Source organism: Erithacus rubecula (assembly GCF_903797595.1).
Source record: "Erithacus rubecula genome assembly, chromosome: 6".
NCBI classification, from domain to species: domain Eukaryota; kingdom Metazoa; phylum Chordata; class Aves; order Passeriformes; family Muscicapidae; genus Erithacus; species Erithacus rubecula.
Genome location: NC_136688.1, coordinates 49,510,197 through 49,535,498, shown reverse-complemented (window position 1 = coordinate 49,535,498; position 25,302 = coordinate 49,510,197). Strand labels below are relative to the sequence as shown.

The 25,302-nt window shown below is 39.8% G+C and overlaps 1 protein-coding gene across 4 annotated transcripts in view; it reads left to right on the top strand.

Moving 5' to 3' along the window:
- The window catches only part of BEGAIN (brain enriched guanylate kinase associated), a gene marked incomplete at its 5' end in the record, with an annotated part of 145,855 nt that overhangs the window by 52,048 nt on the left and 68,505 nt on the right, over positions 1 to 25,302 (top strand). Inside the window, one exon of one of the 4 annotated variants that reach the window (XM_079308174.1) lies at positions 21,134 to 21,223. The exons of 2 other annotated variants lie outside the window; for them this stretch is intronic. In XM_079308174.1, the coding sequence (XP_079164300.1) occupies positions 21,134 to 21,223 (90 nt within the window). Of the gene's footprint in view, positions 1 to 12,035; positions 12,155 to 21,133; positions 21,224 to 25,302 lie in introns of those variants that run through there. One more of the 4 variants, XM_079308177.1, reaches the window with a different exon arrangement.

Here is a 25,302-nt window from a genome sequence, read left to right as displayed (position 1 = left end):
GTCCTGAGAGTGTGAAATTCTCTAACAGATTCAGTGCTTTGCTATCAAATCCTCTCCCTCCTTCACCAGTTCTAGCTAAAGATTTTCCTAACAGACAGATATTTTGCAGTGCCACTGTTTTTTGTTTTCTTTAAATGGAACATTTTTCTTGGTGTGCATTTTGGTCAAATTTAAGTCTGGTTGTATCAGTGGTCTGAGACCAGACAATAAAAGAGAGGAAGAGTAATGTAGAATGCTCAGAGAGATTATGAAATTCCCATCCTTAAAGATATTCAGAATTTGACTTGTTAAGGCCCTAAGAATCTTGGTCTGACTGAATCTGCCTTGAACAAAGGGTTTGACCACATAACCTTCAGAAGCACATTCCAACCTAACTCTTTCTATGACTCTACAGATTCCCAGTCTAGGTCCTTTATACACTGAAATTCCCATTGGGTGGAATGGGAGTTTAAAGGACAACATCTATATCTACTGCACATGTATTTAATTTCAGTATTTTTTTCCTTTTACATGGTTCAGTTAAAGGACAGAAGTATTTCTCTTTTACCACTGTCACAGATGCCATTCAGCAGAATAATTTCTGAATAACACTGAACTCAATCAGTTATAATTATATGGGTCTGCAACTCTATTTCATTTAAAGAAAAGCACTTACCAGAAAAAGTGTTTCTGTACAGAAATGACAAAATGCCTGGAGCAAGTTTCTTGTTTCCCATTAGGAGTTTTCAGCTGTGTACAGAGGTAAGCAGACATGGACATGCACACAGACTCACTTCTCCTGTGCAGATACCATACTTGTAGCCATGATCATCTGGGTGACTGATTCTATGTCTGCACATCCAGTGTTAGATTTCTTCATATCCTTACGAAATATGGTGTGCACTTACATGAGAGAATTAAAAAAAACAAACCTTTGAGAGCCGCTGCCCAGTGGAAAATTATTTTCAATCCGAGAGTAAAGCATCACTGCTGTTTCCAAAAAGCCAGGGAAGCCAGGCCCCACATTTCCTGTCTCAGAGCCTAAAAGGAACAGAGTTGTGGAAGTCACTTATATAAAACATCAGGGTGCACATTTCAGCCCTTACAAACCCCTACATACTCACTGAAATGACAGCTTGCACTGACTTGTAGGAACAATTTTTCTTGAACACAGTTACTTAGCAGGAAGTACAGAGCATAATTAATGTTTATGTAAAAATCAATTGTAACTTAGGCCATCTAGGACTTCAGAATAATATGGTTACTTTTTATTTTTGTTATTTATGAAACTGGATAGTCTTTATTTTCCCCAATTAGTTAAATGAATATCAAACCCTTCTATACACTAAAGCTGAAAATGTCTAAATAGTGCATTAATAGGTGTGCTGCAAATACATAGATTAGCTACACCTTGGAGCAAGAGAGAAAATTAATTGATGTGTGAAATGCTGTTGCATAAAGTTGCTTTTTGCTTGAAATTGAGCAGTGGCATTTATCATATTAGCACAGACATCTTCTGCAATCATCACTGCTAGCACTGCTGAGGCACTGCCATTACTACTAGTAAATAAATGACAGTCATGTTTTATAAAAGGATATGAACAGTGTGGTTTCAGGCACAGTGTTTAAGTGTTTCATACTAAAAATGAAAATTAAAACCAAGCAAACAAACAAAGAAAACCAACACTACCAAGCTGTACACACCTACCCAGTACAGAACAGATTATTATTTGTAGTACATGTTGTTTCTTCAAGAATTGCTCAGAACCCTTTGCTTTATTCCATCACCCTGGTGTGCAGGCAAGAACTGTGCCAACTCAGGGCAATGAAGCAGCCTGTGCAAAGTGGAAAATGATTAAACATGCTGAACTGGATGCACTGCCCAATCAATAGGTCATTCAGTATAGTGTAATCAGCCTGTCCATCACTGTGCCTTCTTACCCTCTTCTCACTATAAGTTTTCATATGAATTTTAGTTAATAAGAAGCACCTATTGGAAAGGCAAAGGCTGTAATCTCTTCCTAAAAATATCTTAACATTCATTCAGTGTTGTAAGGAAATCTTAAAATCCCCGTTTGAGATCCCATGAGCCCAGACAGCATATTTCAGGCAGATTTGGAGGATGTAGGCCCTTAGTTTTAATTTTGTTTAATGAAGATGCTTTTCCACTTTTTGACCTCACAAAAATGCTGTTTCCCCAATGTGCAAAGTTGAACAGTTTCATTCTGTGAACATCTCATTCCTGGGCTCAGCCTACAAGAGGAAATGAGGTTACTTGGCTTTAGCACTATACAAACCCCTGCCAGAGGATGAAGTGAACTATTAAAAGCAAAACTTAATGAACATCAGAGAGCAACCATGAAAAAAAAAAAAAAAAATCAATGGCACCAATAGGAAGGAGAGTTGTGTGACTGAATTGTGTGAAGGTTGTGTGAGCCAGAGCAAAGAAATACAGCCATCCACAGTCAAAAGTTTGAACCTGCCCTGAAGGCCTTCACTTGTCCAGCAAAGGCAGAGAATTTAACACTAGCTAAGGTCACAACACCAAAAATCTATTTGAGATTATTTGGTGCAGCTCATAAGAATACATGAGAAGATCAAAGCTTTTCCTTGGGACTGGAAGGGATTAAGTCGCACAGAAAGTATCTGCAAGGTAGAAAAAAAAAAAAAGGATGACTACATCTCAGAGACTGCTTATCAGCTTCCTAGCCAAGATATATTATTTGAATGAAAAACAGTTGTAGCCTGTGCTACAAATGGCATCAAAATACAAATCTTGCAGTGATTTGACATTTACAACACATATGTTTCTGCTACCAGGAAGAGCAGGCTTCTTCCTTGAAACACTAACCCAAGTCAAAGGATGGATCTTTCCCTTCTTGAGGAGCATGCAGATATTTATGCAGGAAACATGCTTCAGAGAAATTATTTCTGCTGAAACCTATTTAATTTCACAGCCACCTCCCTTGCACACGTGGCAAAACCTGGGGCAAGGGGCACACCACCATTGCACAGAGAGCTCAGGGGCAGGAGAATCTCAGCTCTGACACTGGGCTTTGAGCCTGTGTGTTTCTGACTCAGTGCTTTCATCTCTCCTGGGAGAAAAGAGGTATTGAAAACCTCATTGCATTGTTAGTGTGGTGATAAAGGTGCTCTGAAGTCGGGAACAGTAAACAAACACACTGTTCTGTGGGACAACACAGGGAGCAGAGTGCCAACAGCAGCTATCAGCAAGTCCTATTTTAAAAACTACCAAAATAACTATCCAATCTTTACTGAAAACATGAAACTGCTTTAATGACAAGAGCAAAATCATCCAGAGTTCAAGCAGAAGATATCAGTCTTTGAGACAGAGCAAAAGTGTTCACCTCAGATATTTCTTGGCCAGCCTTGACCAAGCCTGTCCTGACCTCCTCAGTCCCCTCTAACCTCACCCCTGAGGTACTAAGCTGGTCCTGCAAGTCCTTAGGTTTTCCCTCAGTTGGATTTCTGCAATTTATTTCCTCTGGTGCCAAATCTCACAACTCAGTAGATATAACTTGAGCCAATAGGGAGGAGAAAGGGAGAAGAAAAGGTCAATCTTTACATTCACCTATCATCTCAATTACAAGGAGATTCCTTCTTAAACCTCAGTTATTCACAAGTAATTTTTCTGACTACTTCATTCCCTCCCACTCCGTCTTGTTCCCTGTGAGTAGACAGAAGTTATGAGTGAGCAGAGAGGCAGATAAATGATTGAGCTTCAGGACAGCATGGGTACAAAAACAAATGAGCACAAACTGAGCAGGAATACATTTAGTCTTGTAGTTGAAAGACTATTTGTAACCATAAAAATGGGGCTAAAGACTAAAACTAATTTTAAGAAAAATGCCCATCAGTTGATTAAATGGATTAATGAGCAGGATAGGGAGCTCATCCCTGTGGCCCCAAGTACTTATTCCAGTCTTGCATTACCATAAAATTTGTGATACCTTCTTCAACTGTTTCTTTGTGACTTGTTTGCTGTTTAGATTGTCTGTGAGATTTGATTAGGTGAAAAGCTGAAGGAAGAGAAAAAGGCATAGAAAGTGCAGTGGCCTAACAGCATTGGAGGGCAGATAATCCAGCCCAGAGGGAGATAAAATGTAAAGCCACAGTCTATTCACACTGCACCATGAAAGGCAGATCTGATTTCCCTTCAAGCATGATGATTATCTACTCATGAACAATAAGAAAAGGGAAATGAAGGCAATAAGCCCTTTACCTTTAGCACTGATAGCAGTGCCTAATTCACTTCTGAGTATCCATTACACATTCACTGCAGTGCCTCCGTTTTGTAAAACAGCAGGTCAAAAGGCACTCATAATGTAGGGTCCAAATATTTGCCTTCCTTACTTTGGTTCTGAAATGTCAAGGATGGCAGAGATTGGAAAAATTAGGCACCGCTCTTGCATTCTGCAAATACTTCCTGTGACAGTGTATCTCATTTGTAAAGTAGGCACACTCTGCTTATAACAGAAATTTATATTTCTGCTATAAATTACCATGCAGAAGTGGCCATAATCTGTCCCTCAGTGAATACAAGATTCTCCTGTCGATGAAAAATAGGTAAACACACTGTACTGTGTTTTTTTTTTTAATAGCAGCAATGTACTCATTCACTGGCCAACATGGCAGTGCTAATTTGGCCCAAATGTGATGTTTGCAGCCTGTTGGCCACAGCATATATCTGAAAGTGTTTCATGTGGCTCATTTGGCATTTGCAAACATCCAAAATGCTTCAGGGCCACAGGAGAGAACCAGCAACACTGTTAATCTTGTTAAATACAGAGGTTTCTTCGCCAGCAGTGTGACACAAGTATAGTTTCCAAATGGAGTGAAAAAAGCACACAATGTGGAAAAATAAAAGGTCCAAAGTACATTACTTAATTAAAAGTTTCATGTCTGGCACGCACCACAAGAGAAGTATTTTCAGTCTGCCAGTCTTCAGTATTGAACCCACAGATTTTACCCAAAGTTCTGCCCATCACCCTGACCTTAAGCATCCAAGTTCTAGCACAGCTTTACATCTAAATTGGCATACTGGAGGATTTCACACCAGTGATGCTTCACTGTAGAGTTATTGTTCCAAGCCTGCAGATACTTAAAATCTCTCAGGTTTTTCTCAGTACCTCCAGTCACACTAAATAAATGGAATGAGGAGAAAAACCTAAACTCATAATACAATCTTTAAAGACAGTGTGAAATACCACTAGCCAGGAGATGCCTGGTACAAGTGACTGAGGCTTCAGCAATGTCAGCCCTGAGTTGAGGGCTCATCCTGAAGTTTCTCTGCAGGCATCCTTGGGTTTCAGAGTGTCAGGCTCATCGGGCTAGAGGTCTCTGCTTTAGGAGGGATGGAGTGACAGAGCTCACTCACTGCTCCTTTCCCAGCCTGCAAATGAAAGGTGAGGATGCAACTGCCCCAGGCAACAAACATCTCAGCTGTGATGTCCATGAGTACCTAGCAAATCATTGGAGAAAGGAGTGTGTTTCTGTATCCTGTCCATCCCATTAACCTTTCTGCCTCAGTCCAGGCTCTCAAATGGGGATTCCTCTGACCTTTCCCCACACCAGCTCATCTGGAGCAGCACAGGCTGCTTGCTCAGGAGCTCTCTCAGGCACCTCCTTCTGCAGCCTCTTGAAATCCTAATGGTGTGTCTCAGGAGCTTTTCAGACTGTCCCCAGAAAATGCTACAGGAATTCAATGCTGGGAGTGAGTTCCTTTCCTTGGAGTCATTGCTGTTATCTGTACCATGTAACCTGCAAGTCAAAGCCTACCAGAAAAGCACTCTAATGGTCCATTGCCATCACCACAGTCTGGATTTGGTTCCTATATGTGCTGCTGAGAGCATACCCCAAGAACATTTCTGTGTTCTGGCTCCCCACCATGGGGGTGGTTCACCTGCCAGCTCCTTATTTATCTTTCCAGAGTCTACCCATGTTTTTCCATCTTCTAAATTAGAGGGACAGGACATTTTAAATAAAAGCTGCTATATTTCTTATTGATAGTTAAATTGAATTTACATAAAAGGGAACAAATTGTTCTTTATTATTTTGAGCTGCAGTAGACACACTAATTTTAGAGTACATAGTTTTTATTGACACATAATGCTTATTTCTTTATTCATTTATGAATAAGAAAGGTTGGGGTTTTTTATTCATTTGTGTTGTGTTTGACATAGCAGGCCTGAACAAAATGAATTATTATAAAAATAAGAAAAAATAATTTCAACACCATCATCTGGGCTCAATAAATCCAGACAACTGCATTTGCTTTGCATCTACTTTTGCTTTTTCACTTTTATTACTCATTTACCTTGTCAGGTACAAATGAACAGAAAAGTGTTGGGATATGCACAAAAAATTGCTGCCTACCATAAATGTATGAACCTTGTATTCATAGAAATCTAGGGAGACCTCAGCTTATTTTAAATACCTTCTCTGGCTTTCATTGCCATCACTCAACTTCATTTGAAAGTGGAAAATGGAATGTATTCTTAATTGTAATCAGATTGTCATCACCTTGCTAAGAATGGTTTCAATGAATTACTGTCCTCTAAAAAGTGTAGAGTTGGAAAAAGTTTGTGATTGAGCATCAGTACAGTGAGGATACAAAAATCTATTAATACTTTTACACTACCCATGGGAATTAATCAAAAAGCAAGACTTGACTGAATTGAAAGGCCTTTTCACACTAGGACGTGAAATCCTTACAAAACGGAAATTTTTTGTTTATTTTATTTTCCTTAACACTTAATGAAGTACCTAGCAAAGGTTGAAGTGGTCACAGCTTTCTACAGAGTGCACAGGACTCACATTAGCTTTAGTGATTTAGTCCCACTTTTAATATTGATACTCAATGTATTAACTCTTTATGACTCATGCCATAAACCAGAAATGTGCAAAGCTAGAAGAACACATCACTAGCTGACCTTAATTTTTTTTTTTTTTCTTCATCAGTTTCCCATTTCTATAGCCTTATCTTGGTCTAATTGTCCAGGAGAAATGGTTGGTTACAGTGGTTCTGAAATACATTGAGAGTGAAAAACAATCAAAAGGGGCCAACTGTCAGAACTTTCTAATATGTGAAAGTTCTGATCGTCTGCCTGGATTAGTCTTCAGAAGTCAGAAGGCAGCAGATCATGGCTCTGCCAGATTATAAATTAGTATTAGTGAGCAATCATCTAAGAGCATAAAAATCCTGTCATATAATGAGATATTACTACTAAAGTATAACTTTGGCCTCAGTTTTGGCCAGAGAATTCACATGAATATCAAAGCAGAAATGCCTAATTCCCATTGGCTCTTCAGTATTAACTACACTAGTGCAAAAACTAATCCTAAGGTATCAAAATGTGCCACTGCTACAAATAGAAATTGTAGAGTTTTATTGCTAGACTCCTACAGAGCTCTCCCAGATGTCAGCCAGTAATTCAGACACAGGACACTGCTGGCCCTTCCATCCTCTTGCTATCCAAAATTTAGCTTGTCTGTATTCCCCTGAGTGCAGGAGCTGCCATTCCTGTTGCACTGGAACACGGCAAGGAAGAAAACCAGGATTTTAAATTCCCCTTCCATACTCATCAGAGGGTCCATAGGGAACAGAACAAGTCTAAGTTTTATCAGAAGTCATGAAACACACTGTTTATCTATGATCAGAGGCAAAAAAATAGAAAAAAAGACACTGTAAAATTTTTCTGAATTCTACTGCCAAGAGCTCAGATTCTCGCTGGTTGACAATAGTGCAATGGTTAGCAGTGAGCTAGAGCAGGCTCTGCTGATGCTCAAAGCTGTCAGCCTTCCTGCAGAATAGCTACTGCTCAGGCAGCACAGAAATTCCAGTCCTTTCTGTGATCTTGTTCTGTACAATGAACTACAAGGACCTGAGAAAGTTAAACCTCTTAATTTTGTACTCTCAGTTCTCATTATGCAAAGGAAATCAAAAGATGTTAGGAATGAGCAATGCACAAGCAAGACCAGTGAAGCTGAGGGGAGGTAGCCTTTCAGCTCCCAAAATTCTCTCTCTATAAAGCAAGGAGAACATGTCAGATCAAAAAGAAAACACGAACAAACTATCTTGATAATTGAGGACTTGCTGTTTTCTCACATGAGCTATCTTTATTTAGTGCTTCTTTCTCCCACAAACACTTCCTCTCTCATCTCACATTCCCAGAGGTCCCTTGCAGACTCTAACATTATTAAGCAGTCACCAGCTTCTGCAAATACCACTCTGCAGATGGGGGCTGGGGGGACTGCTTACCTCATCATGGAGTGCTTCCCAACTCCTGGCATTTGCACTAGCTCAGCTGTGGTGACTGTTTATCAGGCTTGATGCTTATCCTAATTCAAAAGTCAAGCAAGAGACAATCCTTTAATCTACCCTGCTTTAATGCAATAACTTCTATACTTGCAGAAGCCAAGAGGCTGCAGCTCTGGTCTGGAGCTGGCAGGATCCTAAAGCTGTTATTTTGCAGAGACAACCCATTACTCAGCTACTAAGCAGTAGCACATTTCTGGCAAAGCAGATGATGACACCTTTTAGCAGGGTCCAGGGGAGAGTTAGAGACTCTAAAATTACATGACAGCAAAGCAAGTACAATCTGCTATTTACAGGCTGACTTGACATCTGCAGCCCTAAAAGATTTGGCTGAGTGGTCCACATGATAGCTTCCAACTCCTTGAGGGCTGCCCCAGAGTTTCAGTATCCTTCAGGGAGGTATTAGAACGTTACCCTTGGACTGGGCTGGTAATTTGACTTTAATTGCCTATGACCAATAGGACTTGCACAAGCAGGAACCAGATTTCTGTGTGGCCTGGCCCCAATACCAGACTGGAAATTCTGCTTTTCTGGCTTCCTGTATATGTTGGGTTTTCTTGTTTGAGGGGACCAGCTCCCAGACCAGACCTTCTGGATTCTGTGTTTGTACCATAACAAGCTAACATTATTGCAGACCTCAGACCCAATTAACCATCAGTTAATGCACTTGGCATCCAAGTCCAAAGAAATGTGTTAAAATTTAAATTGTTTGCACAGCCTAGTTAGCATTAGTGTACTGCACCTGAAGTACACATGCTGGCTCTTTCTGCTGCCTGAGCCAAATCATATTCTGGGCACTAAGTACGGGCATGGCACTGCATCTAGAACTGATCCCTGGGTCCAGAGTGGACTTTCAGACCTCCTGAAAAAGGAATACAGAGTCCTTAAATAGCTGAAGAGAGAAATACAGTATAGATAGGAAAATGAGAGATACAGAAGTGATTTTTGGGGGGTTTTTTGCTTTTGTTTTTTTGGGGGGTTTTTTGCTTCCCTTCTTGCTGGCTTCATGACTTTGTATTCCTGGCTATTCAGTGCTAATTCTCAAGTGGAAGGCATGGAGAAAAGTAGAAAAAAGACTAAGGTCTTCAAGATGTACACCACTACCACTGGGTTTTTAAAATAAGAGATCACAGCTGCTGAGCTCCATGCTGACTATGCTGCCCATCCCTGTGGGGAGGGGGGATTTGAAGCACCATGAATGGGTCAAGCTCCACCAAGGAGCTGTTCCTCTTACCCTGCAGAGAAATCCCAGGAGCCTGGCCACTTGTCCTTAGGCAGATCAGTGTCTGCACAACCTCCCAGGGCACTCCAGAACCCCAAATTCTGTGAGTCTGTGACACTGGTTAGAGAATATTTTTTCTGTACACATGGCTTGGAAACAGGACCTGCCCTTCAGCCAAGTATTGCTTCTGAGCTGGTCCCACCTTTAGTGCTGGGTGACCTTCCTTTGAGAGGTGCAGTCCATGTGATCAGATTCTCACCATTACACCTTCTGCATTTCTGTTTCTCTAGTTTTAACAGCATCCATTAGTTAGCTGTTATCCTAGTCAGACATTGTCTGCACTGAATAAAGCAGTCTCATGCCCGTGACTCACTGATGTACATCTGGATGAAAACTGAGTCTGTTTTCTGCCACACAGCCTGCTCTGGCACGAGAAAGTTTGAAGAAGAACATGACAGGAGTTAGCCAGGCAGTAATAAGACTCACCTGAACATATACACCTTTTAATTGCTAAATGAGACATGTTCCACAGCAGCTAAGGTTTTTTTTTTAAGGACATAATTCATTCCGTTCATAATAGATTTAATTGTGCTCTGATTGCTCATGCTTGGCAATTTTATTTTGCAGCACTTTCTTTTTACCCAAAGCACTTTCGAACCATAGGATGGGCCTTGTGTCAGGTATAGCATGTTTCAAGCCCTGAAATAAATGGAATGGGATTTGCAGAGCCAGCTTTAGACACAGACAAGGCATGCAGTTCCTGGGGCAGCTGCCTGCTTTGCTTCTGCAGAGACCTGCCAAAGGAAAGCGTGCTCTGAGCAGACTAAAAACTCTTACTCATCCTTCTTGCAAGCAGCAGTGGTCATGGTCCCTGTCCTGGCACTGCCAGGAGCACCATTCCTCCTTCTCCACAGCCCTGTCACCTCCCTCAACAGCACTCATCCACAGGATAGTGAAATTCTGCATTTTCTTTGCCTCTGAGTCAGCTCTGTTTCCTGCATTATTCTGGATTCGGGTGTTTCATTGATATTTGTCTGGTTTGAATTGCTATGCAGGATAATGAAATAATTTTGAAGTTTTCCCATTAGCTTTTCTGAAATATAACACTGAACAGATCTGAGAGTATTGGGATGTTTTTAACACACCTGAGGGCTGCCATCCCTTGGATGCTTTTCTTGTTTTCTCAAAAGATCCTCCACTCAGGTGACCCCACCAGAATCTTCTTCTCAGTTTTTATGCTTGAGGTCTCATCCTGAGATAAGGATTCATTATAGTGCATGCTGCTGTCCCATGATCCTAAGAGATTTCAATAAACTCATACTTTAAATGCAGAAAAAGGAAAAGGGTAGGGGAGCAAGTCAAACAACAGAAAAGTGAGCTGATTGTCTCTGTACTGGAATCTGTATTATTTGACAAACCCAAGGGTCCAATATAACAGTGCCTGGCATGGAGAAGTGCCTGCAAAATGAATGTAGTGTACCCTAAGACAACAGAAAATCTGTCCTGTGTAATGGAAGACACATAAAACTAGAAAGAATCAATTCAAATAGCCCCACAGAGGGCAAGATGGACTGAGACAACCTGCATGGATATACAAGGGATAAACTTCGTGCCAGCTAGCCCAGGCAATTTCACTGAGTTATTTTACCAGAGGTAAATTCAGTCATTGCTGAATAAATTCTTCAATAAAATAAGAATTTAACAAAAATAATATAAATTTCTGCTGGCAAGCAGAGGAGGAGGCCTTGACTGGGTTTCTGAGGAGTCAGAAAAACAATTTCTGAAGTCTAATCTCTTGTTTTAATTAATTCCTTCTTCTAACCTAGCAAACTGTAACATAAAAATAGCTCAGATTATACTCTTGGGCAATTGTTTACATGCATATTTACCAATTCTCCAGTGAGCAGATTTCTGAAGCAGATCACTCACTGCTTAATTTTCTCAGCAAAAGGAACACAGAAATCTATCCACAGTGAAAGCACCCATGCTCTTCAGGGGTAAAAGATAAGGGTTGTAATAGTCAAATCAGAAGCAAAATCTGAGGGGATGTAAAATAGTCATCATGTCTATTGATTTTAAGCTGCCTGGAAGCATCCCCTGGGAATGTTTCTCTAGATATTATCTCTGTAATCATAGTGTTCTCAATTGTAAATTCAACTGCTCTGTAGCAGCGCATTCCTATTGTAAACACATAAAAGTGTTGAACTGATAAATGCATTGCTAGAGGAGATCAAATGACAAATTCATTAGCTGCATCAGGTTCTGAAAGGTAGGACTGTTTTTTTTAAAGACATTTTTTCCATTTCTGACTCCAGCCACTGGCAGTACTAACATGGAGCTTGGTTGTGTTGTCCCACAAGTACCAGTTACTGAAAGGAGTGACATCTTGAAGGATGAGATCCACTGTTAGATAATATCTATTGACAATAGGCTTTTTGTGAAAAATCAGCAGAAAAAAGACATTTAGGAACCTGGACATCTGGGGACAGTGATCTGCATTTGCAGTCAACCAGATACTCCATCTTCTAAGTGGTTCTCTATCTGCTACTCCTATTGAAAGGCTGTTTCAGAGACAGGTTTTGTCATTAGAAATCTTCAAAACTCCAGTAGAAAATGTAATCATGATCAGTTTCATCACTTTTCCTTAGAGGAAATAGCTTTTGCCCCTCCTGGTTACATTTACAATATCAGCCATATCCCCACTTAGTTTTTCTTTTTTTAGACTGATCTAGACAAATTTTGAGTTTGTTTTCTAAGATGCCTCAGGTCTCAGAAAAACCCTTTTCTGTGCATCATTTCCAGACTGAATATCTCTCTTGAAAAAGGGTGACTGAAATTCTATATAATGTTCCCAAAAACATCACTGCCCTTTCCCCAGCATGCCAAAGTTTTTCCTCTTGCTGAAACACCTCACACCATCATTCACTGGAGCTGCTTAGAAAACAGATCTTTAAACTAAAATCCTTTTTAACACTGCATTCTGTGACTACATGAAAGTTACTGAGCCACCAGATATAATTTAGAATACCTCTTTTGGTATGGAATGTTTCAGTTCTAAGTGTTAGCCTTATTTGCTTACCATGTAAAATGTGTGTGATTTTAAAGGGATTTCTTCTAATTATTAAAATCTCCCTGGAGGCACCAGGCATGGATTGGTGGAACTCTGAAAGCACAGACCAGTCTTTGCACAAAAGAACTTCTATTCTCAGTAAAGATAATCCTACTCTATATTCAGTATGATTTTATTCACACATTCACATCCCCCTACTTAAAATCATCACAGCAGATTTTGGATAAGGTATGAAATATAAATACAAGCACAGTTGATGTATGCAGTAAATACAACCATATATTTAGAAAAGACCTCTTCCATAGTGCATTCCTAGATGACAAAATGAGTCAGTGATTATCTAAAGCTCCCAAACTTGGAGGCTCCAAGGAAGACTGTTGAAAAATTGGGGAAAAGGAAAATTACACTAGCAATAGAGGATTTAGAAGGTAGCTTTTAATATATTACTAATTTATGCAGCAGATACCTTAAGCATCTTAATATTCCAAACTAGGAAACTAAAATACCTTTTCAAATTCAACACCTTAAGATTGATAAAAAGTCACACATAGACACAGAAATCTTCTCAACCTGATACTTACTGACAGCTAACCCACAATGTTCTCCACATTGAAACAAAGCTTTAAGTGCACTCAGAGTTGTTGTTGTTGGAGTGTTGTAAAGATTGCCTGAAGTAATGCCATAAAAAAAAGGGTAGAAAAAATGGATCTGCTGCTGGGACACTGGAACAAAGCATTTCTGATAGAGAAAAGGTAGGGGGGAAATGATTTGTGATGGCCTAATTACATTAGAAACTACTCTTATCCAGCTAGTTGAAGAAAAGAACCCAGTGTAAGTGCAGGAAAGAATAGCCCTTAGGTCAATATGATGTTTGTTTTCCTGCATGCAGAAAACCATTCCTCATGAAAACTGTTTCCTGTCTTTATGCAAAAACTTACCATAAAAATAAATGCCTCAGAGAAGCTGTTGTGTGTTATGACTGGCAGCACTGGGGAGCCTCTGCTAATACTGACCCTTCAGCAGACATATGAAACACACTAGCAGGAATTTCCAATGGAAATATCCACAAACAACAGGCATGTTTTGGCACCTACACAATGCATTTATGGCTATTGCTTCCCACTGGAAATAACAAAATGCATTTAAGCACTAGAGAAGCTATCAGCTGTCACTGAATTATATTGCTAGGATGATCTCTAACCCTTAAAAGAATGACTGTTTTTATTTTAAACCAATGATTTATAAGTTGTAGGACAGTAAAGCTGATGTTTTTCACAATATGCAGATGATCATCTTCTCAAGGAGACTCAAAATGAAATATTATTAGCAATTTATGATTATTTCCATGCAGATACTGAATGACTAATTCCTATCATATTTTATGCAGTTTCAGGAGGGAGTGTTTCTGCACCTGTTTCTCTTTTTCTCCTGCAAATCTAATAATCAGTAACACTGTACTCAGCCAGCTACTAAATTTCAGATCTATTAGGATATTTCATGCATTTAAAGACTGACAAAATGTGAATTCATATAGCCACACTATAATGCCACAGTGATACCAAGGAAAGTGATCACCAAGCATGCAAAGCTTCACAATCATGGATTTTGTTGCAATAACCCACTAGATTAAAGCCAATATTGGATATTCATATACAAAATATAGTACCTCATTGATGCAAAAAAGCAAAGTTTGGAAAAATGTAAGCTGTTTCCACAGATAGTTTTAAGAGCTTAAACCTGTTGTTAATTAGAAATTTATGGCAAACTGATTAGCTTATGTTATCATACAGAGAGTAAGTAATTTTAGCATTTTGAGTACAGAAAATTCATTTATTCATTAATCATAAATTCCTATATTTTGTTCATACACCTCTGTTGAACTGACTGCCTTGGGTCTGAATGAAATATTTTGGCAACACAATTATTTGAAGGCATCAACAAACAAAATTAAACATTGCAAATAGTTCCAATTCTACCACAACTGCTCTGTCAAGCCGCCTAATAGAGTAATAATTATTCATTAACATATTTATAGCCTAAGCATGGCAGTTCAAAGCCTTTATGCACCATTTTCCTCATCTGTTTCCTGAAAATAGTGGATTTAAAGTATGTACATGCATATGCATACACATGTGTGTATTCATATTCTTACACATTTACTTTACAAAAGGTCACCCACAAGGTTTGACAGATATGGGTGGGTAAATAGGTAGGTAAGGGGGATGTGATGACCCAGCAACATTACTGACAACTGAGACCACCCAAAATTTTCCACTGGGAGATTTCTTAATGCTTTGCAAAATTTTGACTGTATCAATGGGAATGTTGCACACTACATTTTTATGTTAAAATGCTTTGGCTATTTCAGAAAATATAACTAGGAAAAAAAAAAAAAAAAAAAAGGTATGTTTACTCACAGCCAAAAAAAAGTAGCCAGCTACTTTCTTCATTAAGAAGACCTCAACCAGCCTGCTTTGCAGCTGGGACCTAAAATATTCCAAGGAGCTTTCCAGAGTGTCAGGAATTTGTGTTATAATTAGCACAGGCTTGCCAAGTCATTGAAAAGGAAACCTCAATCCATCCCAGACCCACCAGTCTGATGCCAGTGCCATTAACAGAGCCTGGGGAGAGATCACTTGTCAGTAGGAGAACAAAGGAATTCCAGACCCTCCAGTCAGCAGTTTGGCTTTAACAGGGGGCCAGGTTAAATAGCTCTGTGAGGAATAAAGACATAATTTAATAAAGAAGACACCATTTAATAAGGAAGACACTATTTCATATTTTTCCATCCACAAGGGCAGTGGGATTCTGCACACCCTCAGCTGTGCCAGAAGCTGGCACACCTGGGGGAAGGGATGAAATCCAGAGGGACCTGGACAGGCTCAGAGGTGGGAGCTGGGCCCAAAACTCAGGACCAGCAAGGTCCTTCTTAGGGGTGAGGACAGTCCCAAACACAAACACAGGCTGGGCAGAGAATGGATGGAGAACAGCCCTGAGGAGAAGGACCTGGATGAATCCCAGTTCCTAAAGGGGGCTTACAGGAGAGATGGAGAGGAACATTTGAGGAGGGCACGTAGTGATGGACAAGGAGGAATGGCTTTAAATTGGAAAAGCATAAATTTAGATAAAATGCTGAGAATAAATTCTTTGCTGGAAGGGCAGTGAAGCTCAGATTGTCCAAAGGAGTTATGGATGCCTCAGCCCTGGAATACTCAAGGCCAGGCAGGATGGGCCTTTCAGCAACCTTGTCCAGTGGAAGGTGTCCCAGACCATGGCAGGAGAGTTGAAACTAGATGATCTTTATGGTCCCTTCCAACAAAAACCATTCTGTAGTTCTATGATTTTTAGAAACTTTCAAAGTTGTGCACTTCAAAACATCAGTTTCTAAAAACTCACTTAAGTGGTTTTGATCCTAGAGTTTAAAGACTAAGACTTTCTCCCTAAACTCTTGGTGAAGGTTTTTAGTCTGGCTTCCCAAGAGGGCACAGGGAATTGGTCTCTTACCAGGAGAAGCAGGTGATGCACCAAGTGGAGCCAGTGGCCATACAAGAAACATCTAATCTGGGGACTGAACTGATGGACAAAGCTGGAGATTAAAAGAGGCCATGGCAGGAGCTTTTTAGAAGAATGAGGCTAAAAAAAGACAAGAAATAGGATGAGTGAACAAAAAGTAGAGATTTTGCCTGCTCAGAAAGTTACTGAGGAGTATGGAAACCAGCAGACCTTTTTCAGAGAGACACCCTCTCCTAAAATATGTCAAATTGAGCTGGCAGGGCAGCACCTCTGTATTCCTATACTGTCATAAAATGGGTATTAACTTCACTGATTACACGTGTCTCTCTTTTCTGCTTCATGGACATCCAGCCTCATTATATTCTCACACACTCTGCTGGCACCTGTGTCTGCACTGCAGAGCTATTGACCCAGTCCCAGCAAAATACCCTAATTGGTGGGATGCATGCTTCCATAGGACCCTGTTTTACACAGGGGAGTTATATTTAAAATATTCATTAAAATACATGTAGTCCCTGCAGCAGTTTTACAGTTTAATGCTGTGGTCATGGATAGTTCTGGTAACTCCAGGAATAGAACCACCACCCCCTCACAGAAAATGGATGGTTTGACATTTTTATTAGCTTCACCCTTTGTTCTGTGGAGATGACAGCCAGTTACCTACACTGGCATGACTGGTAGGAAAGTAGGTAGAAGGAAAGCAGAGCTGACAGCATCTTGCCAGTCTGTGCTGCAAAATCAGCAATGGTGCCACGTGCCATGGGGTGTAGAGCTAGAGTCGTGACAGTGTGTTCTGAGGTGTCCCTGTGGTTCTCCCAGCTTGCTCTGTCAATGTTTCATCTCAGGTTATTAGTATTTATAAAAGTCCTTAAAATAGCTTCATGGTGTTAATAGAAGCAAAAATAGCAGTCCTTGCACTCAAGCTGTTCGTGGAGGGGTAAAATAGGGCTAAACTGGGCAAGCACAGAAATCATAATAGCACAGCCCAGTTTGAGGGTGACTTTCAGATCCCATTCATGTCTTAAAAATCACTGGCTTTAAGCTAAAATTTAGACCAGGATACATTCCTTCCTGCTTTACAGAGAATCCTTCTCCCTTTAACAGGTGTAAGCTTTGGGGTGACTTTTGCTTAAAGACTTCTTAAATCTACTCACTAAGTCTTCCACTCAGAAATGGAGCAAGCACAAAATTCTCCAACTTCAGAAAACACATTTCAGAAAAATCTTTCAGGTTTGCATTTGAAAATAGACATGTGGATTTTCCTGTTGTGGGTTGACCCTGGCTGGATACCAGAGCTGCCCTGTCACTTCCTCACTCAGCTGGACAGAGAGGGGAGAGAAAATATTCTGAAAGGCTCATGTGCTGAGAGATCCAATCACAGCAATCACACACCAATAACCATCACAAGCCAAACAGACCCTTCTTGGGGAAAGCAGTTTATCACCAATGAAATCAGAGTGGAATAATGAGAAAATAAAATCTAAGACACCTTCCTACCACCCTTCCCTCCTTGACTCTCGTCTTATCTTCTCTCAAGTGTCACAGGAGATGGGAATGGGGGCTGTGGTCAGTCCATCACTCAGTGGAGGGTTGCCCACGCTCCCTGCTCCAGTGTGGAGTGCTTCCCTTGGGAGAGAAGGGGCACAACTCCCTCTCCATGGGCTGCACCTGGGCTGCCCAAGCTGCAGCTCCTGGGGCACCTCCTGCCCTCCTGCACTGACCTGGGCATCAGTGGAATGGCTTCTCTCAGATTATCACTCCTCTCTTCAGCTGCAGTGTCAGAGACAGCTGAAAAAAATTTTATTCCCCACCTATAGAATATGGAGAGGGGAGCATAAGGAGCATTGCATTTATTTTCCTTATCAAATTATTTCTTTAATAGGCATAGCAGTCTGTATGTGTCTATTCCAGGCACAGAAGATCAATGATCTTCTGGCACCAAAACTGATGAACTGTTAGCTGTTCTTCACTAGACAGTGTTGGTCATGTTTCACTGAGAAATTCATGTCTTTTTTTTCTCTCTCAGGAAAAAAGGTCTGTAAGTATCCTCTGTGATTATTGCCAGATGAGCCACAGACAATATTTGAAGTAACATACTGCATGTTCTAGGACAAGACAAGGAAACACAGACTATTAAAACAGTGTGTCCAAATTCCAACCTCACTTGACACTGGAGTCAGTCTCAATCACATCAGTGAAGTATAAGCAAAGCTCTGGAGAAAGAAGAGAAAAATGAGTTACTTTATCATGCCTTGGCATAATAAAAAGTAGTTTTAAAATTTGGTAATCTGAAAAACTTTTTCATCATGTTGTTCTAGACTGATATTTTTCTTGTAGTAAACTACTAATTATCTGGAGTGACTATACAGTTTTTTTTTTAATAGGCCGCTTTCTTATTTGCAATGCTTAAAAATTTCTTACAGCTGTTGTTTCAGAAAGGAAACAACACAGTGACAGAACAGGGAGCTTTTCCCATTTTGTTTCCTTTGAAATGTGCAGTTGCTTTAGACAAAAATATTTGTCTGTTTTGCTGATTTCTTATTTGCCAATGCTAAAACAATATCCCTAGTAAACTGCAGAGGCCAAAAAATTAATTTTGGTGGTTTAATATCAAGCAAATAAATCTTACCATTACTAATTATTTTTTGACCTTGCATATGAGAATAGGATTAGACTGACTACAAGTGACACTGATTATGTGAGACAGGATGTTATTAAATCCCTTTGGGGAGCTTTTGAAAGATCCACCACATTTAGAGCAGAGAGCTTTTCTCTGTCTTAGCTCATTTATGGAGCAATTACATGTGACTTACTACAAAAACGTTGTCAGGAAAAGCACTGAACAAACAGCTAAAGTGGAATTTACACCACTCCCATCTCTGTCAAAACATCTCACAACCTCAGAGCCTTAAAATATTTTGTCAATGTTACCTATAGCAAAGCCACTTGCTAAATATCAGTGAAAGGTAGAGATAGATTAAGATTACATGGAGGACAACTTCTAATGGATGTGAAGGCAGCAGAGATTTCTCATTGCTCAAATGGCTTCTTTGCACCAGGAGCCCACATCTAAAAGCCTAATGTTTTCATTTAAACTGTCTCAGGATTTTCAAGTTCAGTAGAACACTCCTATAGAGGGTTTCTTAGTGAAGTGAAGAGAAATATGCAAAATGTACTGACTTGGAAAACCTCTGCTCATTCTGGAAAAACTAGTGGCTAAATTCCGGTTTTGTTTGATCAGGTTTTTTTTTTCAAAAAAATTAAGATTGCTTCGTGATTTTTAGGAGTAGTTTACAATTTTGTACCTGAAAGTATGCAAATACAAAATGGAGAGCCAGGTAAAGACCATTTCCATAATTGTGTTTCTACAACTGACTGCTTTCCTAATATCCATAGCTGAGAATGAAAATGCACAGTGAAGTGTTACAGAACTGTGTGCATTTAATATGTACATACCTATTGCTTATGACATTTGCAGTTTGAGAACATCAAAAAAGCAGTTAAAAATACATAATCCAAAGTAATACTGACAGTTCACTGAAGACCCAACAGCACCAAGGTGTTACACTGAAAAGATTTATTCTCACCCCCAGTTTGATATCAAAGTTGATATTACTGCAAATTCATGTGATGACAACAGTAAATACTTGGGCTCTCACATTTTTAATGTCTTCCTCATGTGTCTTCACATACTAAATCCAAATCCAGTATGGAAGAAGTTAAAAGATGCTTAAATGTTTTTTTCCTTAGGTACAACTCAGTGGTATAACTGAAGTATCATTCTGGAATTCACTTACAGATTTTCCTCAGGGTGTCTCAGAAACCATCATCTTGCTGCCAGTAGTTTTTGACATGAAGCCAAACCCAGGGCAGGCTTAGAGCAGTGGCAGAAGCCTCAGCAGGGTTATCCTTTCCCATAAACACTAAGATTCTCTGCTGCTCTCTGTAGCACTCCTGAAACATGTCCTGTATGTAAAGATGTGCTCATGGCCCACAAGGTTCCTGCTCTGCACTAACCACTGGTAAGATGGTCATTACTGGAGGGTAGGATTTTCTGCATGTGCAGTGATCACTGACTGCAGGGAAAGTTGATGCAAAGATTCTGGTTCATAAATATGGATATGCTTGTGTGAGGAAAGCCTGATTTTTTATTGAGTTTGTCCTTCCAGAAATGTTGTGTTTTATTTCTGATATTGCAAAAGAATAAAGCAATACTGTATGAGTGTTCTGCATGGCCAAATATTGTAGTCCTTACTCAGAATTTACTCAGGAAAAACCACCTTTGACTTCAGTGAGGAAGGATTTGCTTGGCTAAGGACTGCACAGACTGTTTTGAATCTTACCAGCATTGCTTGATGCTAATGTTGGGCAACAGTTCTCATTGCTAATTTGCCTGCCTCGTCCTTCTCCTGGGCTCAGGATCTGCTTTTGCTGTGTGTTATTCATAGCTTCTATTGCTAGTTCAGATTGCTCCTCTTTGTGCTTTTCTTTCCCAGCAAACATTTTGCAGCTATTGTTCTGCTGCTGGTAGATGAGCACAGAACCTGGTATACAGGACTTGAACCTCAGCCCAGATTCAATTAACACTGTTAAACATGTTCTCACCATGGTGCTCAGAAGGAATTTTGATGACCCTCTTTCAACAAAGCATAAATTTGTTTAAGCTGATGTTTTTAGAATGCAAAAATATAAGGGCTTGATTCACAAATCTTAAGACCAAATGCTTTTGCAGTAAAATAGATGGAGAAGCACCCATTTAGAGGCATCACAAGGTCAATTGTAAATGCTTATTCTGCCCTACAAAAGTCAGACATGAAAGTTGCTAAATGTGTGTGCTGCAGCATCACTCTGTTTTGTAGTTTTAATTCAGCTTTAAAGTAATATATCCTGAATAATAATTAGTACCAAATTATGGCATAACCTTCTAATATGAAGCCAATCTAGCTAGGTTATCACTGGTATGTGTTGTGAGCCACACCTAGCCATGGTTTATCCTCTATTCATGCTACAGGGTACGAAATTCCTGGGTGCCAACCTGCCTATGGCAACCTAGAATTCTCCAGGGCAGGCTCGCAAAATCTTCACCTACTCTCTGGGACAGGTAACTAATAAGTGATGTTTTGTGAAGTTTTGCCTTCTTTCTAACTTTCTGTTGTCCATAAAAATGTTTCATTTCTTTGTGTTGGTCTGTGGTCTCTCACTGTTCAGTTGCACTGTGTTTTCTGGACTAGGGCAATAACAGCAGATCTGTTTGTTACAGTACTCTGGATGCTTGCCTCAGCCAAGCCTGTAATAATTGTAATTAACATGCATATAAACTGAAAGATGTTTAAGAAGCTGCAAAATCCACAGCTGCCTACTACCAGTAAATCTCTCTTTCTGATGGAGTAGCTTGGCAATACAGGTGCATTACATTTCACTTTTGTACCACAGTTGTCTGGGCAGTTCACCAACCTTCCTTAATTGCTGGTGTGTGTATATATATATACATATTCTGTTTCCTTTATCAGGTTTATATTAATCTTGAGTCTCCTGAACTAAGGATTTTTCAATGCTATAGGTACAGAATACTGAAAGGGTGGGGGAGTTATGACAGATTCAGGTTTATATTTCTGTGCAGCATGTAGTGTAAGTTTAAGTAATGACTAAATTTTCCTTATTTTGCTTAAATTCTCTTCCACTTTTCTCCTGAATTCACTGTCCATTCTTTTTGCTTGACTTTATTTCAAATAGCAGGTACGTAGAAGAAATGTCACTCACTAATCCTATACCTTTCAAAGACATATATTGTCATATATTTAATGTAATATATTTTAAAGTAAGAAAATAATTAGGTTAAAAAGGAAAGAGAGACTAAGATTCAGATTAGTTCGTGCAATCTATTGATATTCTCTGAAAAAGATATAATAATGTATGAGAAATTTCATCTTAAGAGTGCTGATAGTGTAAGAAAGACATAAGTTAGATTCTTTCTGATTTTTTTTTTCACATGGTCTGTACTCTGTGCAGTGAAAAAACCCAGAAATATTGAAAAAGTGATTTGAATTCCTGCTTTTCAGTCCCCTGGGATTCTGCAGGTACACTTTACTCTTACCTAGGTTTGGAAGATCTTGATGCAAAAATAGCTTTGCTCTACTGCTTGTTCTTGCTAAAAGCAAGAGATGACCAGTGAAGTGAAACATAATTCAGGCATATAAAACTCTTTTACAAAATGTTTGACCCTAATTCCAAGTTGGTTGAATATTTGGAAGTCCTTTAAAATCAGAACAAATTCACACATCCACGCTGTCATCACTGAGTTTGATCTTACACTCTGTTTTAAAATGGATGTCCACATGGAATTTCTGAGTCTTGGGATGATAGTTGTCTTTCTGTAGGGCTCACTACAATTATTTTTGTTTCCTACCATTGTCTACTTGAAGTTGTTACTTATGAAATTAAAAAAGCTTACTCTTGTAGAAGACAATACCACCGTTTATTTCCAAGTGTACTACGATTTAAAATGCACAAATACAAGATTTTAGCTCAGCCTTTTCAGCCATTTCATAAAAAATAAAAATAAACAGCCATTGAAAAGTAATTTTCATTTTCCTGCTTGCTCTTTGAAAAGCTCACTAGAATCCATATTTTTAGAGATTTTTTTCTGTTTCCTGAAAGCTGGCTTGTTCTTTCCTGTTGAGTAATTCAGATCTTAATTTCACTGTTTCAACATATCTAGACTATAAAACAATATATGTAAACTTTCTTTCTAGTTATATTGAAAAATCACATCTTGCTGAAGGAAGTAATAAAAAACAATTTTTTTTTTTGGTAAAATGAAAAAAATAGTGAGTATAACAAGTGTCAGCATTCACAAAATGAGGATAGGTTCATCCAGCCTGACGCACCTTAACCTTTAAAAACAAATGTGAAAACAGTAACAGTATCAGTGAGAGAGTTGCAGTAAAACCTGAGCTTTGATTAACCCAGAATGCTGGAGTTGTTCAGTTCTAGTGCAGAAAATGGCCTGTGTTTATGTAACCCCCTTCTCAAGGCACAAGAGGAATTCCTGGGGGAGTCTGGAGAAGGGAATCTGCTGCCTCACTCTCTGCAGTCCTTGGGTGCAGCATCCCCAGGGCAGGTGGAATCCAAGGGCTCCTGGGTCCCCCCTGAAGGAGCACCTGCTGCCTTGCTTTTCACATCAATGCTGGGAGCAGCTTTTTGGATGAACACCTTCTGCCTGACTGGGTCCCTCCAAATTTGCAGAAAGCTCCTTCATTTGCTGGCTCACTCCAAAAACTACCCAAGAGCTGGTGTCAAGGTGGAGGACTGGTAAAAAAGTTTGGAGGAATGCAGTCCTTTTCCCTCTCCTTTCCCATACAGCCACAAAAAAATAAAAAGGTGACAAAACAGAATCTTACACTGGAAAGCCAGTGCAGCCAGAGGAGCAGGATAAAATACAGAACTAATAAATTATGACATTCAGCTGGGAGGAAAGTTGTGTGAAATGATGGCACCAACATGCTGAGCTGTGGGGAACATGCTAGAGGTGAACTCATTTATACTCTTGCAGAGTAGACTTCCCAGTTAACAAGTCCCAAAATAGTGTGCTGCAGTGTATAAAACAAGGTAGGGCTTGAAATAATTAGCCACAGATGGCAGATGGCAACTCCTTTCTCTTTTTTCCTTCTTTTCTTTTACTGTAATATCAAGTTGATCAAAGAGCTGAGGTTCATTTGTTATTGTAGGAAAACTAAAAATATCTTGAAATATTCAGGCAAAATAAGTTCATTCAGGTACGAGCCTGTAGCTCTCACTGTTCATGTTGAACACCTTCTACATGAGTCTGTGTGTAGTAATAATTTTCCTCAGAATCTCAATTACATGTGCACAGCTGAGAATTGGGGTGTGCCCCAGCTTAGGAGTATTATTTAATCAGCTGATTAAATCAAACTGAGTTATTTAATGCAATTGTTTCTTTGTGTTACCAAACCAATGATCTATTCTACTGCCAGAAAGCCTTCCAGAAGGTGCCAGAGCTCACCTCTGGCAGGTCACTTGAGCAATGCCACACAGCTGTGTGGGAGGGGAGCCAAGGGCTAGAGAGCAGAGCTGGTGCACCCATGACCCCTGAAGGTGTCTGAAGGGGCAATGCTGTGTCTCACTCCAGCCAGAGCAGCATTTCTCCTGGGCTCTTCAGCAGGAGCATCTGGCAAGCAGGGGCACTTTTTAAAAGGCAAGCACCTGTGGATTCAGGTTAGAGATGCAGCAGGAGTTCCCATCTTGCATGACTTCTGTCACAACAGAGATCAGAACACAACTGTAGCAGATATAGTCAAAAGGAAAATTCAGTAGTTTGCTCAAGTACACTGCTTATAAAGGAAAAAAAGCAGTAGCATTTGCTGTTCCTCCCCTTCCCCACTCCCAGTAGTAATTCTGTCTGACTGGTTCATGAGCCAGAAGAGTATATTTGATTTTTTTGCCTGCTTAGTATAACCTTTCCGATGGAAGTGTTAAGCCAACCCACCTAAATGAGTCCCTTGAGCAAGACAAAGATGAATTTCAAGTCAGAGGAAAGAGAAGAGTATTGGGAAAGGAAAGAAATAGTTAAGATGGGAACAGAGATTATGACCTCTCCCCATTAACCTATGCCTGGATGTTTTATACCAAATAAAATGGGAACAAAATTCTATCCCTACTGCTAAAGCACATTTCTCCAGTATTCCCCTACCACACTTCCAACCTCAGTCCTTTAATAGAAAGAGTAAGATCAATTTCAGATTGCTTCTGGGCAGTGGGCTTCACCCATTCTCATTACATTCCTGTTACACATAAACTGCACAATTCAGGAGGATCCACACTTCTGTTCCAGCACAGCTTGATCCAGATGAATTGGGGAAATAAACAGATGAAAACAAAAGTGAGAAAGGTTTAATAACACAATTAAAATATAACTTTATAAGCTTGTGAGCTGATGTGGCAGGCTGCTCTCAGTAATTTCCAGAGGGAGTGCTTATCCATGACTACAAACCAAAGCAATCTAGAAGCTGGCCACTCAAAGCTGTAAGGAGAGCTGCTGCTAATCTAAGGAGAGCCTGCTTAATCACCTAGAGAACTCTCTTTAGCTTTCTAATCACAAATTGAAACCTACCTCTAATTTTGCTTCCTCAATTTTTTCAATGCATTTCTATTTTTTTCCCC